The 19,030-nt window shown below is 41.3% G+C and overlaps 1 protein-coding gene across 6 annotated transcripts in view; it reads right to left on the minus strand.

The window, feature by feature from the left end:
• Positions 1-19,030, minus strand: part of ST8SIA5 (ST8 alpha-N-acetyl-neuraminide alpha-2,8-sialyltransferase 5) — an 82,893-nt gene that overhangs the window by 27,684 nt on the left and 36,179 nt on the right. For 5 of the 6 annotated variants that reach the window (XM_074812576.1, XM_074812574.1, XM_074812577.1 and 2 more), the window contains one exon: positions 6,432-6,539. The exons of the other annotated variant lie outside the window; for it this stretch is intronic. In XM_074812576.1, the coding sequence (XP_074668677.1) occupies positions 6,432-6,539 (108 nt within the window). The remainder of the gene's footprint in view (positions 1-6,431; positions 6,540-19,030) is intronic. 6 annotated transcript variants of the gene reach the window in all.

Here is a 19,030-nt window from a genome sequence, read left to right on the forward strand (position 1 = left end):
TTTCCACTCACCAACCCCCCAGGTTCTTCTCCTTGGGGTTGCTCTCCATCCACTCCTCGCCCAGCCTGGATTTGTGCTTGGGATTGCCCCGATCCCTGTGCAGGACTTTGCACTTGGCCTTGCTGGACTTCATGATTATAATGTGTCATTATAAAGTGTGTTATGTAAAAAATGAAAATAAGCAAGAGAAAATGGTCATAAAACTTTGTGTACATTATGTGATAATAGTTCTCCTGAATTACTGCATCCAGTTGTGATATTTCAACTCTGAGGGTCTGAGACACTGGCAAGAATTATGAAAGGACCTGCAGAAATTATCTGGGTTCCAAAAAGTGTGAGAGGCATATGAAGCTTAATCTAAACATATGGTGACTGAGTAGGGAGATACTGCACCAGGAAGCAATTACTAGTAGCAGGAAGCTTTTCAATACAGCATAGCAAGGAAAAATAGTATCCGATGCCTGGAAGCTAAAGATAGAAATGGCATCTTTAGCTCAAGGCTCATTTTCTTTCTAGAAGAACCAGAGTAATCAAACCAAAGTCAGGAGCTGGAATTCTTGTACAGGGATGCATGCTTCACAAGAGACTCATGTAGCTGAGGTTAAAAGCTATTAATGCATGAATCTCCTGATCATCCACCTAGAATATTTTGCCAAGAAGGCCAATGGCATCCTGGCTTGCATCATCAATAGCGTGGCCAGCAGGGACAGGGAAGGGATCTTACCCCTGGACTCAGCACTGGTGAAGACGCCCCTCAATGACTGTGTTCAGTTTTGGGCCCCTCACTCCAAAAAGGCCATTGAATGACTCGAGCGTGTCCAGAGAAGGGCAACGGAGCTGGTGCAGGGTCTGGAGCACAGGTCTGATGGGGAGTGGCTGAGGGAACTGGGGGGGTTTAGTGTGGAGAAGAGGAGGCTGAGGGGAGACCTCATTGTCCTCTACAACTCCCTGAAAGGAGGGTACAGAGAGGGGGGATGAGTCTCTTGAGCCAAGGAACCAGCACCAGGACAAGAGGGAATGGCCTCAAGCTGCGCCAGGGCAGGGTCAGACTAGCTCTTAGGAAGTATTTCTTTGCAGAAGGGGTTGTTGGGCGTTGGAATGGGCTGCCCAGGGCAGGGGGGGAGTCCCCATCCCTGGAGGGGTTTAAGAGTAGGGTTGACTTAGCGCTGAGGGATCTGGTGGAGTTGGGAACTGTTAATGTTGGGTTGATGGTTGGACTGGAGGATCTTCAAGGTCTTTTCCAACCTAGACAATTCTGATTCTGTGATTCTGTGAAATGTTTGGCTAGATTTGTCTCCTTACAGTGCAACAAGTTTTTCTGGGTTTTGATAGTTGACAGCATCAGAAATGTCCATCCAACAAGACAAGGACAGGTTCCCAAGATACCCTGCCTATCTTCCAAATTAACTATTTTTACTTTAAAAAAAAAAGCAGAAGTGCTTCCATGAACCAGCCCTAAATTCATAAGTTCGATCTTTCACAAAAGAGGAGTGCGTTTTATATTTCTGTCCTGTAAAAGCAGTTCATTGTTAGCTCCATGTACCTCCCAAGTAACCTTAGAAAAGCGCATAAATTAATCTGTCCTATCTCAGAGGTGCTCCTTTTCTGTATTCCTTATTTGATTTGGTCCCATGACTTCACAGATAGTTTACACACCTGTGCAGCTAAGATGTTATGTTTTTCATCACAGCTGTGAAGGCTCCTGGCAGACTGGCACTGACTGCTCGCTGCCATTCTGATTTTGATCTCCCATCTTTATGTCTCAACACTCAGATCATTTAGGAGTGCTTGGTTCTGCTGCCCCGTACCACATTAGCAGTGTGAATTGACCAAATATCCACTCCTGCCAATGACATGTTGTTCCCTTCTCATCTGTCCACCTATTGGGGACACAAGTCTCTCTACAATTTCGGTTGAATATACCACCTAATACAGCTCTACTGCACAGCTGTGGGTGTAACAGCAGGAGCTAAAGCAGAAACAGCCCTAAATGACATAGCAAAGTCCAGGCTACCGCCTGCAGTTTGTTCACCCACCTGGGATAAGCCCATGCTTCTGAACCACCACTACCCCCTGTGCTTCCTGAGTCTTCTCTCACACATACTTCATTTAGAGGTTTTCCCACTGTCCAGTGTGTCGCCATTAGAAGGATTTATTGGAGAGTATACTGAATTCTAGTTTTAGGGACACTTTGGTGTTTCTTTTCTTTCACAGTCATTGTGTCAAAATGACACTGGTTCCTGATAAGCAGCAGTGGGATATGCTGTAGGAAGTCCTATTTTACCAATGCAATTTCAGAACTCTCCAATTTTTAATAAGCTGCAGTTTGACTGTTTTAATCAAGCCCGTTCCCATCACTCTCATGATGTTGTTATCCATATGACCACCTGGGAGACATAACAAAACACATGACAACACTTATATCTCAATAACATCTCAAAAACCACATTTTAGTTTATCGTTGCAAGCAATGTTTGGGGGGAGTGTGGGGGGGTGGTTCTTAAGATTTCAGTATCTTTGTATGAGAAGTTCAGCGCTATGACCTAAGGAACATCCTCACCTGCTGTCCTGGCCAATGAGGTCTGATGGCTCAAGCCCTTACATTCATTCTTGTAAAATGTGTATTTGATGAATCCAATTCATTATACTTTCTATTTTGAGGCAACTGGGGAAAAATCTCCAGATTTGTCATACTGGAGAATTCAGTCTACAAATTGACAGACCCAAAAGTATAAAGCTCATGTCTCCTCTCATCCATCAAAGATTTCTGTGGTCTCACCACCTAAGTCCTACATTGAACCTTATCTTCAGCTCAGATGGACTGAAGGTGGCAGAGAACACCATAATCCAACCGATATGGCAGAGAGATCTTTAAGGCAGATTCTTGGCAACAAAAAATGCTTTAAGCATGAAGACTCACAATCCCAGTAAGTTGCAAAACATTAAAAGGAGAACAGAGGAATCAGGATTCGAGGAAGTAGTTGCATATATTAGTTCTCATAACCAGCATTAGATAGGGAGCCCTCTACCTGGTTCCCCACAAGTATGCTGTAAGATTTACAATACTTAGCACAAGATAAAAAGCAAAAGGTAGAAATCTGAGCAATGGCTGATATGTAAGAACCAAAAATAAGCCAGTATTTGACAGTTGGTTGACAATGCATCTGAGTGGGTGTTTCAAAGAGCCTGCAGCCCATCTTGTCCTCCTTTGGTTGAAAGCAGACTTCCCTATGGCTTTGGGGAGTTGTTGAGTGTTTCAATTTTAGTCCTGCCAAATATTCACAACTTCTTTGCTACCTAGAAGACCTGCAACGTGCAATATGCATCAAAATGAAGCTTTTGGTGCCACAAAAGCCCCATCAAATAGAGATCTCTGTCAGGCATCTACTCACAGCAATATTAGATGCCCCAAGCATGATCCACACTCTCAGTTGTACCATATACTGAGCTGAGCTCATGATATTAACTCCTATCTCCATGGACTGGTTCTACACAATCTGAAGAAGTGTCTTATGCATTGGGATGAAAAGCCTTGGTTAGTTTGGTTGCTCTGGCACAGTGGAGCTGTCTGCAATCAGAATAGGGCTCATTCTTCAAAACTGTGTAATGAACTCCCCATGACAGTAAAAAACATACCAATTGCAAGCCACACTTCAACTTAATACATTAGTTAAAGTCTGAATCAGTTTCTGTTGAAATCAGATAACATGACATTCTTCGTCTCTGTCCTACTTGATAATATTCATTCAACATTTTACATTCACTGTTCATTGGTTTTGATATGGCCACTACTCTCGTGAAGTCTGGCTGTGTTGCAATTCTAATGCACTGACTCTCTCAGGGTGCCTTTGCTGGAAGGTTTAGACTAGATATTAGGAAATATTTCTTTACAGAACAGGTAGTCAGGCGTTGGAATGGGCTGACCAGGGAGGTGGTGGAGTCCCCATACCTGGAGGTATTTAAGAGTTGGGTTGACATAGCGCTCAGGGATCTGGTGTAGTTGAGAACTGTCAATGTTAGGCTAATGGTTGGACTAGATGATCTTCAAGGTCTTTTCCAACCTAGATGATTCTGTGATTCTGTGATTCTGTGCTTTGAAAGCCCTTCATTCCATCACTCCCACAGAATGAGTTGTCAGTGTCTCTATACCATGTATTAAGTTACATAATTAAAAGATAAAGAGTAGTTATAGAATATACATGGGTTGATACCACATATGTATGAATAAACATGTGTCTATATACATATATAAATGATGTAAGCTAATGAAAAGCCTATTAATATCTATTTTAGTTAATATCTTTAAACACCGAACCTTTTATAAGGAGGTGATAACACATAATAGACTGCAGAGACATGTAGTGAAAGGTATTTACTGTGCATATGCTGACATATAATTAGTTTTGTGCACTTTAGACATCTCTCTGGAGACCTGTAAATATATACAAGTAAAATCGGGTCGGTAAAATGTAGTCTGCAAGTTTTCCATTTGGTGGAAAGAATTATTCATTAGAGGAAGGCTTGTTTTCAGTTTATATCAACAGCCTGAAGTTGGGTGTCAGATTAAGACTCTCAGGAGATGTCTAGCGATAACACGGTAAGAAAGGTGATCAAAGGTAAATAGTAAACAATTTATGACATAGCTCTGCAGTTATTCACCACACAGTCTCACCTCCAGTCTCACCTCCACATTTATACATTTCTATTTTGCTATATTCTCAGCTTTCAGACAGTAGACAAATGGATAAACAATATCTACAATAGACTTATGAGCCATATATGTTGCAGCTAGACTTATCCCTAACTCAAAATCCCCATCTTTCATCTTCACAGTCATTAACACAACACAGACTTTGAAATTTACATCCTTTATTGATAATATAAGCTTGAAATTTACACCTAACTTGTGCAGTTTGAGCCCATCTGTATAAAAACCCCTTGTATCCTGAACCTCTTTGCCTCTGAAGAGGCTAAAGAGATTGAGAATAGTACTGTCATTTGGTGCCTCACAACTTGCTCGTATTTTGCAGTCAAGGGTTTTGGTTCCTGTCCTGCAACCAGTGATGGTTCAACTGTCTCTGTCAAGGGTGCCTAGAGGGGGAAATCTATATTTATTAATTTTCTCATGTCTTCAAGAAGTCTTTGTGCCATATTCAGTTCTTTTATATGCCAAGTGCCTAAACTGAAGACTTTGCATATACAGACTATAGCTGCATACACATAAAAGGCAACAAAAGTAGATACAGAGAGATACACACACACACACATACATACATACATACGTTTTTCCCTTGCTCTGAGTGAGAAACTGCAGCTTAAGTTCGTTCTTTTTATACAGAACCATAACCACTTAAACCAGCCGAGTGGCAGGTAGCACTCATACAGAATCACATTACAACAAAGAGCCTTAATGGGAATTGCAGCAGTGATGTGGTTCAGTGAGACTGGATGATTTGGGGCAGCTCAGACTCCATTCTGCTTGCCTTTGAAATGATATCATCTCCACAGTTGTAGTGGTGTACGGTTAACAATATGAGGATATTTTAAATAAAATACTTAGTTTATCCAGAGTTTTATTTATATATAGGTATTAAATGTAAGCTTCTTATAATTAATTTTAATTTTTTTTAACTCACAGTCTTTCTAAGATTTCTCTGCTACTTATTGAACTTGATACTATACATGACTCAGGATTTTTAACCTCTACAACTGAGGTTCCAGGAAGATACCCCAAATATTTGCCCTATGTCTGTATCTGGATTTATACAAATGGTCTGCAATAGCTGTGGAGGTTTTCAGGGACAAATGCAGCCAGTTTCCTGACTATGCATGTGGCTCTTCATGACCCTTCAGATATGTGTCAGTCAAAAGGATCCTACTACAAATTCATAAGTAAAAGTGCAACAGCACATCAGTGCTTCTCATATATTAAAATGAGTGTAAATAAAGGAAATAGTCCAGTCTTATCTTGACAGAACACTTTTCCCCTACCAGGCCCCGGAAAGACTTCTAGTTAAGCTATGTTTTCTTAGAATACATATTCTATTATAAAGTAAGCCTTGGGCCAGATTCTCCAGCGTGCTCTGTGTGCATCAATACTGTCATGCTGGGACATGCTCCACCCAAGTCCCACTCTCCCACACTGCCACATATTGACACATAGCATTGGTGGGGGAATGGAAATGGGAGATAGCAGGACACAGAAGTCACCCTCCTGTGTACTGCAGGGATGCTTACGGCATGTATCAAAATGGCCTCAAGGCCTTCAAGGGGGAGAACAGTGCAGCACTTGAGCATCCCTGGCATCTTCTGTGCCATGCGGAGCAGCCAAAGCAAACTGCAAACCTCATCTTTCATACAGCCTGTGCTCACATCTGTGGTTCATATAAAAAGAGAGATATCTCTGTAGTCATTCCCTCGGGTGTTGGTACCTGGTGCCTGTGTCACTGCCACTCTTCACCGCTCCGTCATCCGTGAAATTAAAGGTGCCGGTCCAATTTGCCAATTCCTCTCCATTCTGCCAGCTAAACTGCAGCCCTCTAGCAAAAAAATGAGGCAGTTGATATTTTATATCATTCATTAGGTTAAGTCTATCAGCATGAGTTCTCATGTCCTTTTTCTTAAAGCAGAAATGTGATTATGACACATTCACCAAAAACAATGAAAGGATACCAACAACCACAAGACAACTTACTAGTGGAAACAATTAATTTCAGTTCCCATAGACTCTACAAGTCCTTGGCTGAAAGAACACCAGACTCCCCAACCAGATTGGAAGGCCAGTAATCATCTGTGCTCATAAACAACATACGTATGTGTGGAGTGGAGCAAGATGGAAATTTCATTCCCAGAGACGCAAGTGCAAAAAGCTGGAGACTTATGTGGAAAACTGCAGGGCCAAAGAAGTAAACCCTCCAAACTTCAATTTCACATCTACAGTAGTTGTTAAATGTGGTGGGCACTGGGTCCTTCCTCTGATTTGTTGGCCATGCTAGCAAAGGATTTGTCATTTGATGACTTGTCTAAGTCACACTATATTGCTTCTTTTCCCTGCTTGGGAAGATATTTTTTTTAAGCCAATGCTTAAAAATCATCATTTTTTCCAAACTTTCACAAATTAATTCCAAGACTCACGATGCCTGCAGTCTTTTGGAAAGTCCACCTATACTTGGCTAGAAATCTCACATGTATTTAAAAAATCTGGGTCTGAAGAAACGTTTGACAACACAAGTCAAACCTTTCCTTTAGCTCAGAAGTCAACGAAAAGGAATCTTGCAGATTGTTATTTTTAATCTTCTCCATTTTAACCCAATTTCATGATTTCAGAAGACTGGCAGCTGACTTGTGAACATTTGGTGCTGCCAATACTGAAAGTTCACTTCCCAGTTGGGCTGTGCGGGGACAGCCAGGAAACAATCTGCCAGCCTGCTTTGCCCGAAAGAAAGGGCATCCAGGACCCTGCTAGTTTTCTTGGTCAACAGGCTTATTACAAGGACTGGAGAATCTGTCAGACCACATCCACCTTCTAGTCTAATTGGCAGCAGTTATGAGCATGGGAAATTAAGAAGAAACAACACAAGGCCTTAAAATAAGGCCTCTTTGCTTCCTGCAGTAGAAAAGGGGAGAAGCTTTAAACAGCTCCAAAAAAATATAGTGGGAGTTTATTTGTTCCGTATTGTGGAAATGTGTGCACATAACTTTATGTTGTCATAGTTGTTTTAAGACAACCTTGCCTAATTTTAAGTATCTGCAGTGCAGGCGTTTCCACATGAGCTAATTGTCTTGTTTATTAAAAATCAGTAGAGATTGGCTCAGCACAGTTAGTTTAGGGAGAGAGTCACCCAGTCAAAGGCTGGCCTTCACCCTAGGGTGAGCCCATCCACCCCCCAAACTCTCCCTTCACCAGCAGTACAGGGAGCATGGGGTTGCCTGTAGTGTGGGCATGCATGACAGAAGAATCCCACCACACAAGTGAAGTGCAGTGCATGTCACCACAAATGTTTTTTCTGACCTAACCCAAAATATTTTGAAAGAATTTAAGAAGTTTATTCTTGTATGCTTTATGCCTTTTTTTTTTTTTTTTTTTTGTTCGGCTGTTTGTTTTACTGAAACCAGACTTTTTGGTAAAAGCATATTGGGGGAGAAGGAATTCTGAAGAAGGTAGGGAGTCATGTCAAAACCCTGAACTGAAGAAAGAACTAGACTCCTAAACTGCCCCCTCCCTTCTCAAGCTGCCTCCCACCACAAAAGGTGGGAGAAAAGCACTATGAAAATACTGAAAAAGCTTCCTCTGAATCTTTCAAATACATTTTCATTTCTTGCATGTTCTCCAGTGGTCAGATTTTGTATTTTCAAAGAAAACCTTTTTAAGTATAAAAATGATAACATTTCAAATTCAGAAGGCAAATTCTTTGCTCATACAAGACTCATTCTGATTACTTCTTAGTTAAATAAATAGATGCAATTCTCCTATTTTCCAAAAGATCAAAAAAGTGGAAGAGACCATGCTGATCACCATAAGCAAAATGAGATGATATCACATACTTACATCTTACATTCAGCTTGGAGAGAGATACTTTGGTGATCAATTTGGAAAATCCCATCACAGGGTGTGTAGGTTATGCTATAATGGCTATAGGGTAATGCAGTGTTATGGCTTGTCAGGAAGTTCCATACCTTGCACATTGCTCTGACAGCTATTAAATAGTTTTTAATCAGCTGAGGCTGCCCAAGAAAACATGAGAAAATTCTCACTTTTACTAAGACGCCTTCACTTTTAGGCTTCTTGAAATAAACACTTGTGCTTCTCTCCCATGTTTCACAGTCTAACACATTTTTTTTGCCACACTGTAACTGGTATGGAAACATGTTTCTTTTGAATGTGTATGTCTTTGTAAAATCTAAATATATGGCCTTAAAAATATCTGTTAATTGCTAAGGGCAGCACTGAATGATACAGGGGGAGAAAGAGAGAAGTGTGGGAAAAACAAGTTGGAATTATACTTTTTAATTGAATTTAAATTAGATATTTTGGGCTTGGACTTTTACTTGCAAAATAAAATAAAGAGCATTAATCTAGAAAAATAGCTGGTGTTGGTATGTCCTTCAGAGGTGAACTCTCCTAAAGCATAGCCAATATTCAGGCAGATTAAATGAAGAATTAAAACATTCAGTAAAGTCCTTTCCCTTTCTACGTCTTCACTCCACATGTAACAGCTCGAAGGAAAGCTAAGTAAATGCTCAAAGGTGGAGGGAGGTGAATCCGTCCATAAAGCAAAAGAAATTATAAAACCACTCTTTAATGCCCTCCTCTCATCAGGCCTTTTTTGGGAACAGTGTGTACTGCAGCTGAGGCACCAAGTTTAAAGGAGGACATGCACATTTTGGGCAAGATCCAAGAGGAGATCAGGAAGACTAACACTGAGGAATGGTAGATATGTCTTATGATGAACAGCTTAAAATACTTAGCTTTGAAATGGCAGAATGGGAGATCTAATTGAGGTACAAAAATATCTAACGAGGGCAAGCAAGGGTCTGGGTATGATACTTCTACATGGTGAGGACGAAGTACAAAGTTGTGAGCTTAGCTTAGGGTCAGGAGAAACCTAAGTGTCTGACCCTAAACCAGAGAGGGAAAGGGGATCACACAGTGCTCTTCTTCCAACAGACACTCCAGAGGTTAACAACACACAGACTTACATACACACAAAACACACCACTGAAGAAACACTGCACAGCTTATAGGACTGTCTCACTGTGGGTCTGCAAAACTGAGACCAAGCTGCTGCTCTGCATTTTCCGGAGTGATGGTACAGTAAACCTCTTCCTCTTAGTAGGAACAACTCCCATAAATCATGGTTTGTACTATAAGGACTGAGTAGAAAGGATGAGACATTTAAAAACACTGACCTGAATTAATTCTGTTCCTAACAAGATTACTGAGAGTTTTACCATTTCTTTCAATCAGGCTTAAGTTGGGAGATTTCAATTTTAGAAGTATAAAATATTCTAATCCTCTCAGTTCTGAGTGGTAAATGTTCATAAAAGCTGTCTGGCCAAATCTGCAAACAGCCTGAGAAAATAGAAAAGAGACTTGAACAGCTCCATCAGTATATTTCTTTGGCATATTACTGTAGTTAAATTCTACCATGTTCATTCTCAGCACTAACTACATTTAAACAGATAAACAAAGAATTAACTTTCCTTCCTTCCTTCCTTCCTTCCTTCCTTCCTTCCTTCCTTCCTTCCTTCCTTCCTTCCTTCCTTCCTTCCTTCCTTCCTTCCTTTCTTTTCTTTTCTTTTCTTTTCTTTTCTTTTCTTTTCTTTTCTTTTCTTTTCTTTTCTTTTCTTTTCTTTTCTTTTCTTTTCTTTTCTTTTCTTTTCTTTTCTTTTCTTTTCTTTTCTTTTCTTTTCTTTTCTTTTCTTTTCTTTTCTTTTCATCTCAGTTGGAAAAGCCCTTGAAGCTCCTCCAGTCCAACCATGAACCTCACACTGACCGTTCCCAACTCCACCAGATCCCTCAGCGCTGGGTCAACCTGACTCTTCAACCCCTCCAGGGATGGGGACTCCCCCCCTGCCTTGGGCAGCCCATTCCAACACCTAATTATGTGAATCAGAATAGCAACAGAAAAGCACATGCAGGATAGTAACACAGAAAAGGAAGAGAAAAAGAAGCAGAACAAAAGAGTGTAAGGAATGAAGAAAACCAGGGAAGGAAAGCAGAGGAAATGACTGAGACATAGAGGTCTCCTATGTAATTGAGACAGTTCCTGTCAAAGAGGTTTTTTTTTTTAAAAAAAAAAAAAAAAAAAGAAAAAAGAAAGAAAGAAAAGCTAATTTTGAGGCTGGGATCATTACCAATGACTACCATTGGTGGAAGTTTGCCATTTGCTCAATTTGCCCTAATGCTATTTCCTTCTAAAGTTAGTACATTTCTCCAACACATGATGTTGATGATGACAAGGGAAGACTTTATAAAAGATGTGATAACCAGAAACACTCATAGTGTAGAGATGCTATGTTTTGCCCATTCACTGTAAGCAAACCAAGGTTTATGGACATCACTAATCACATGACTTATCCCTAACAAATAAGAGTATGAGCAATGTTGTGCCCTGCGTTAGAGAAACTCCATTAAGTTGGAACTCAATAAAGACCTTGAGTTTCAGGTAAATGTCAAAGCAATATTTTGACCCTAATTGGTAACTGTAAATGTTGAATCAGTGCGTGGTCAAATAAACACTGGCGTAACATAAGAATGGTGGTGGGAGGGGGTGAAAAAACAGAAAATTAAAAAAGCAACATTAATTCTGAAGGGCTTGTCAAGACCAGCTGTCAAGAAGCAGCAGGAAGCAAAGCAAAAAGCCTGTTGCTGCAATCCAAACAACTCTTGCACAAGTGGAGGTTTTAATAACAGAGAATGTCAAACAATTACGAGCTCTTTGAACTATAAGGCAAGAATGAACAAGTGGATAGATTGTAGCAAGAAGCTTTGTATCCATGCTGCCCTCACACTGAGATCCCAACTCAGGGGTGTCTCATTGCCTTTCTAAAGCGTGAAGGCAAGGTGAAAATTCAGCTCAGACAAGAAGGCAAGGCTTTTAAAAGGGAGCTATTCTACAGCTAATAAATGGAGAAGACCCAAAAGACTTCAAGCACATCAGTCCTGTCAGCTTTAACCCAAAAGCAGGCCATGACCATGTATGCAGCAGAATTTATTCAGGAGAGACCCACATGCTTTCAAGGCATAAAAGCAGTTCGGTGCAAGTGGCTGAGTAACACACTCATCAGCACCTGTGAGCAACAAGGATGGAGTGGCAACAGGAGCACCACGCAGGTGGTGTGAGGAGAGGGCACGGAAGACCCCCTGCCACTCACTCCAGTGACAACCCATTCCCCCAAAACCACCAGCTCAGCTCATTTAATCCCAGCCAGCAGGCTATTTCCACTCATCTTTCAAGGTGACAGCTACCATTACCCCCATCCTGCATCTACCAGAGGCAAACTAAATGCAAAAGCAAGCAAAACCAAACAGAAACCAATGTCATTTTATATTGGTGAAGACAAGCCAAAATCTGACTCAGCTTGCTGGCCTACCACAGATGGTCGGGCAAGGGGAAGCAGAGGAGTCTACAGACTCGTTCTTTGAAGGGGTGAAAGGAAGATACAAAAGTCCCTGAGAGCAAGGCAAATTACTTCATTCTCTTTCTGAGCTCCCTCTCTTATTTGTCCACTTTTCCTACTCTTTCTTTCTAGCACTTCTCATATTCCTTCTCTATATGCCTTCTCCCTAGCAAAGAGGCCATTAGGAGGTGACAGCAAGGCCAGCTTTTGTGACTCTGGATCCTGTTTAAGTTATAAGCTAACTGTATATGCATTAATTCCATATACCTCACTAATAATTTTACAATCATATTTCTACAGGCCTGGCCGTGGTGCTGCACTACACTGTCACATACTATCCAAACACAGAAGCCATATACAGTCCCTGCCCTGACAGACAATCCAGGCCATGTATAGGCTTCCTAAAGTCAGTGGAAAATCACTTACTTTCACTGTACCTCAGTTTCCCCATTTCATAAGTCTTGTGCCCTTGAGAGGAGGAACTGAAGACTTAGTGTTAAATGATCGTGTTACTCTCTTTGAAAATGTAAAGTGATGCCCCTAGCCTACTAACTGCGATGTCACAGAGATATTGGAAAGTCAGATGGTTAATCTTGTTGAAGATCCAGTTCCTTCTTTCTGCAAAATAAGGAAAGTATGACTCACTGTGTCCACAGGGTGTATGGAAAATAAAATGAAAACAGTGGTATGCATGGATGACCTGCAGATGAGAGTGATTGAAAACACTCACTAAAATGGATCAGAGAATATGAGGAGGCTGGCTAAGAAAGGGGAATATCAGGAGTCTCCAATGTGACAGACTGCTACACAAGTGAAGACAAGGATAGCAGCCAACAGAGATAACAATAAGAGAAGTTTTGGAGAAAAACCAAGGATCTGGGTTTTTTTCACACAGGCCAGAAACAGCAAGTTTATTTACACTGCACTTGAAAAGACATCAGAGGGGCTTGAAAGGAATAAAGCATCCACTAGGTCACAATGAGATGCTGAGATCAAACCCAGCCCAGCAGAGTCAAGGCAGACTAGCCTCTGTGCCCAAAAACTCCCCTTTCCTGACAAAGGGCCAGACTCAGTCCCTGAAGACAATGAATGTAGATCACAAAAGAAAGGCAAATGATTACTTGAATAGTTTAATATCATTTCAAACAGTTCAACCCATTTTGAAATAAATTTTCAAGGCACAGCAATCTAGAAAAACACAGCAGAGATGAAAGAAAGAAACATAAATCTGCCTGTAGCAGTCCAGGTCCAATTCACCTGTGCTATAATTCCAGAAAAATGCCATGTGTGTGTTGGCCTCTTTCAGTGGAGAATCCATGGGCATAACCCTGCCAGGCACAGCACAAAGAAATAAAACATTTCTGGGGCCAACACATGTACTTGAGGGGGATGATCCCCTTCTTATGTGAGTCCATAATAAAACTCACATTTACATGCAGTGGAAGCAGAGTTGAATCTGATCAGTCCAGTAAAATTAGCAAAATGCAAGTTGCAGTCTGGATACATACACATATATACTTCTGCTCACTGCATTAACAGACTAATCTTTTTCTCAGTGACCTACAGCTTTGTGAGTTGACTGACAATGGGTAAAATGCTGAGCTGATTGCCTGCTATCTTATTTGGAGAAGACCATTAGAAAAGGTTTTGAAAATGTATGAAAATATGTGGGAGAGCAGGTATGGTATATTCACAGCAAAAGGAAGAAAGAAATTATATGGGTCCCATGAAAAGCAAAATATGGAGGGAGGAGGTGGGAAATGGGCACGTCTGGTTACACCACACACTTGGCCATGCAGTATTACATCAGGGACAAGCTTGGCTCTACATGTTAGAGGGAAATGGTAGTAATAAAGTGGTGGAGGAGTATATTTTGACTAGCACAAAAAGCAAAATTGGAAACATAGGTGGGAAGCTTCTGGATTATAACCACTATTACACAGAAAAATATTTTGTTTCATGTAGAACATTTCACATTTAGGTTAAACCTTGCATCAGCTATTCGCATGTAATGTCTGAAAAACCTGATCTAAAATCACTTCCCAAGAAAGATAAAATAGACTCAACACCACCATTCAACTAGTCTGCTTAAACAGGACGAAGGACATCAAGGACATTGAAGGATACCTTTCAAAACAATACAATCCTTCCTTTTCTCATCTGTGGCTGGAAGATAAATATTCAAGGAGTAATAGACAATCTGTATCAATTCTATTTGTAATAATTATTTATAATTAAAATATTATTATTTGTAATAAATAGGAGCAACACAAAACCCATAACGGAATGAACTGACAGCAAGGCAGGTTATTTTCTTTTCAAGGAAAAAGACCAATCAAGCCCCAAGCATGGAGACTCACAGGAAATACCAAACATTTTAAGATACCAGCGTATTCTGACATTTGACACAGTAGCTCACTGCAAAGATACTTGATGCAGCATGGGTACCACAAGCAATCTCACCATGGCATTAGAGATCTGACTGAGATAATTGCTTTGCATCTTATGCTTCCAAAACTAATATATTTAGCAGCAGGTCAAGTGTCCCTATACTGCACTATATTCTTCAGTGTAACCATAACCACAGAGCCCCATTTGCACTGAGGACTCATGTTGAAGATGATGAACAAAATGCTATTTAGAGCCACAGGAGTAGGCAATATTCCCTCTCTCCACGCACAGAAGTGGACGGCACATCTCCTCCTACCATTTGTGCAAGACCTCCAAACTGTTGACTGCCCAAGATTTTCAGCTAGGACTGTGAAAAGCCTAGCTTTGGCTTATTTGTTCTAACAGAAAGTCCTATGAAACCACCAGTGACAGAGATTGCTTTTAAGGTTTTCATCATGAGAACTAAATCATAACACTAACCAAATAAAGAGGACATGGAAGGACAGTGGCTATCTGCAGGGCTGATGAAAAAGCAAAATGGATGCAAGCAACAGAGGGCAAGGATGCCTCAAAGAAATGAGAGGTTAAGTCCACAATTTGCCTGAGGGAGGCATGGACTGCTGAGCAATGAATACACTTGAATTAAAAAATGAGAAATGAAATGAAAAAGCAATCAAGGGTAAGAATGAGGCACAGCGAAAGTAAGAAAATACAAAGCTTTGCACAGAGATTATGTCCAAATCAAATCCAGCAAATGTAAGAACGATCAGAAAACTCCAATCAGGTCAAAAATAAAAGACCAAATTACCAGGAGGTCTGCAATGCTGGCCACGGAGGTCAGCAGTCAAGGATGTAATCCTCACAGCTGGGGCTGTGGGGGGCACATGTGTAGCACAACTCCAAACAGGAAGATTGGGTTCTGAGTTTGGCTTTCCACAAATGTAGGTAAGACTGAACTTTGTACCTGCCCATACACATAGAGGGCAAGCAGCTAATTTTATCAAAATGACATAAAACAAATTGATAGCAGGCTGTAACACAGATGGTTTTGAAAGAAATGCCATGGGGTTTAAACCACTGTGGGTGAAAGGGCTTTGATTCTCAGGTGTTGAACGCTGGGCATTGGCAAAACTCACCTTTACTTTGTCATACAGCAGGTCTGCGTAAAGTGCAAAAAGTGGAGTTATCCTAGATATGCAGCCAAATATTCAAAAAGAGCTGTTTGAATGGAGAGAATCAGGCCTAGATCTCCACACAACAAAGTTAGACTGAAGCAAGCTGCTACTGGTTATTATGGGAATTAGGGTTTGTCTCTGTATTAATCAGTGAGGATAATGGCCACCTTTTGGCTGGTAAACGGGACACCTATAATCCACTACTCCAGGGCAAGAAGCTTCTGCAGAGCTCCTACAGCCCAACATGATTCAAACCCTAGGCAAACCAACCACTCCTGGGCAGGGTGGGCTTGTGGGAACTGATTTAGGGACTGTCAGGTGGCCACAGCCATAGTGAAAGGCGTAAGTATCTGTAGTGACTCACATCCTCCATGGTTTGAGCTCAGGAAGGATCATGGTGTTAACACACCAGGGAATAACACACTCAGGATAATGCAATTTGCACATATAAAATACTGAATAACTGACTTTCATTACCTTAATTTACTGTCATTTGGGGAATGGAGAAGGACTGGCAATTCACAGATCAGATCAGCAAGTGGTTTTGCCATCTAAACAGCAGAAGTGCAACACAACGATGGCTAGAAATCAAGCAAGTCTAGGGGAGCAGGGATTCAAACCCTGCCTGTTTCCTGCATTAGAGCTATAGAGAGCACTGCCAGGGAGCACGAGAGGAAACAACATACCCTCATGCTCTTGTACTAAAACTTCAGCCACTTGATGTTTTTCTTTAAAGGCAGATTAAAGTTACGGGTCAGAAAAAAACTCCAAGTAGCATAAGGTAAGATTTTGGCTTCGGGACACTTTTCACAATAAAAGTCTCTGTTACAGATTGTGATAGAGCTGCAATTGTTTGTAAATTCTTGCAGTGCTTTAATTCATATGCCATGTACTTGTGAACTGTCTCCTTTTATTTGATGTGGGGAGACAGGACCATCACATAAAGCAACCAACAGCAGCAATGAGAAAGGGAATGGGATGACCAGCGGGGAATGACTTCACAGGCAGCTGAGTTAATCTATCAGCTCCCTGCTCGTTCTGCCTCCTCCATCCCATTGCCATCTCTCCCCTGAGCTCTTCCCCAGCACAGGCTCCAATGTTCCTCTGACCTCTCAGGGAGCTGATTCAGCTCCTTGTCTTTTCAAGGTCAGTTAGGCACGATGGGGATGCCAGCACCCCAGTTCCCATCCCCTTGAAACACCTTTGGGAATACCCTGTAGCAAGAACAGCATGGCTGGAGTCTCAGCTTCTCCTGCTACACTAGACTAGATCCAGTCACCTTAAGGTAAAGACCATATCCCATACTGGTGTATATGTACTGGTGTATATAGCTTCAAGATTTTGCTGTCTCCTGAAGTTTCCAGTGCTCTTCTCTGAAGAAAACCCAGACCCACTCTGCAGCCCTGTCAGGGATGCAGTGAGGTGACTCATGGGTCGCATGTCATTTCGCCAGGATAATACTTCACCCTGGTTAGAGGCGGAGGGGGCACAGAGCTGTGTGTTAGAGGGATGATTCACTAGGTGACCTTCAGCTTATGTCTCTTGGGAAAAATATTTAAATGGAGAGAGACTTTAAACACTGGAATAGATGGTCTTACATTACAGTTAACATCTTCACAAGGTGTTACGAACAGGCCAGAGGAGCATGTGCCAGGTATGGGGCAGAAGTTCTCAACTGACATGAGATGGCTGCAGTTCCTCAAGAGCCCACTTTAGGACAAAATACAACTCAGGCCACATGCAGCCTCTGTGTCCCCATTGCAACAACTGCTGTTGCTGGTATAAGTAAGATCTGATCTTGTTTTATAGCACGGTACAGACTAAATGATCTCTCAAGTTGTAGTCCAGGTTTATTTTCTGTGAGTTCATTCCTTATTTGCCCATGCTGTGCAACAAATTCTCATAAGCTATATTTCTTATGCAGGTAAGGAAAGGGGAAAAGATGCCTGGGGATTGATCTTCAACTGTTGAATAAAAGCTGCTTCAGAAATACAAAAATGGTGGTATAACCTCAAGTTATGAGAGTCTGATATTAATTATAGGGTACACACACATAGGAGTGATGTTTTATTCTCATTTGAAAAACATAAAGCTTTCAAATAATGCAGGCTGCCTGCATGGGAAAGTTTGTTGTTTCTTGCTGTGTGATTCTTTGAGTTATTGTACGTGCCCCCTCTGACAGAACCCCGGGGTAATCTTTTTTTAAAGTCTTCAATAGCTTTGAAAATGTGTTCTCCTCACTTGGCTGGGAAAAAAAAAAAAAAAAAAAGTTTTAAAGGGGCAGATTCCTTTCTTCAGCTGACTGTCATCCTGTGCAGAAGTCAGGCTGTTAAAAAAACAGTATTTAATGAATTTTCTGCCAATAGAATATTGGTATATAGCGAAGTCTTGCTCTGATATTTTTCCCTTGCCAAACAGGCAGGGACCATCCTATTGACCTCTACCATGCTACAGGTTGGGAGATGAAGGCAGGGACATTTTTAACATTTTTTACTGTAGTGGCAGTTTCCTGATGTAATCCAGGATTATTCCCTGCTGGCCAAACAAGAGCTCACAAAAAAAGGCCAGCCCTCAGCTGAGCATCTGATTCAAAAGAAAATTCAGCTGAAAGGCGAGCATTGGAAAGATGAGTCAATACAAAAGCAAGCGGCAGCTCTGGATTTAAGCAGAAGTCCACAGTGTTTAACCTACTTTAGCAGATCAATGCAGTGGATTCTTAATCATCACATTAATCCTAAAATAAAAATAATTACCCCAGAGATCCGTATTAAAGTCCCTTAATTATATCTCATTTCATCATCCTTTTTACTGAGGATCAGGAGCTACAGAGACCAGAGCTTCCCGATGTCATTCTCCAGCTTGCAGTTTAACTCTCTCCTTAGGACTTGAGCTGCTACTATGGGCATGAGGCATTGGCCTTGATGAGAGCACCCACATCCATCTCACTTGGAGAAAAACTGAAAAAGGGAAAAAAAAGGTGGGCAAGATTCTGCTTTCCAATGACACGGTACAAAACAGCAGGGGAAGGAGCAGAGAACATTATATGGTGGGTGAAAAACACGTGAATACCTAGGAATTCAATCTCTAGATTCTCCCTTTCTTCCAGCAATGCGAGCTCATTAATATCTCATTAAGGGGAAAGAAAGGACTTCATCAGAGGCTGGGCCCCTTATCAGATTTCACTGAGCAGAGATTCTTTCCTGGAGCATCTTCTCCTGCCTGCAGTCCTGCCATCCCCACAGCCAGCCTTTGGGAGAATGGTCACAGGCAAACACAGAACCATAAGCCTCCATGGCACCCTCCATGGAGAGCTTCAAGGTGTTTTTTTACGGCAATAAACA

Source organism: Strix aluco, chromosome Z (assembly GCF_031877795.1).
Source record: "Strix aluco isolate bStrAlu1 chromosome Z, bStrAlu1.hap1, whole genome shotgun sequence".
NCBI lineage: Eukaryota > Metazoa > Chordata > Aves > Strigiformes > Strigidae > Strix > Strix aluco.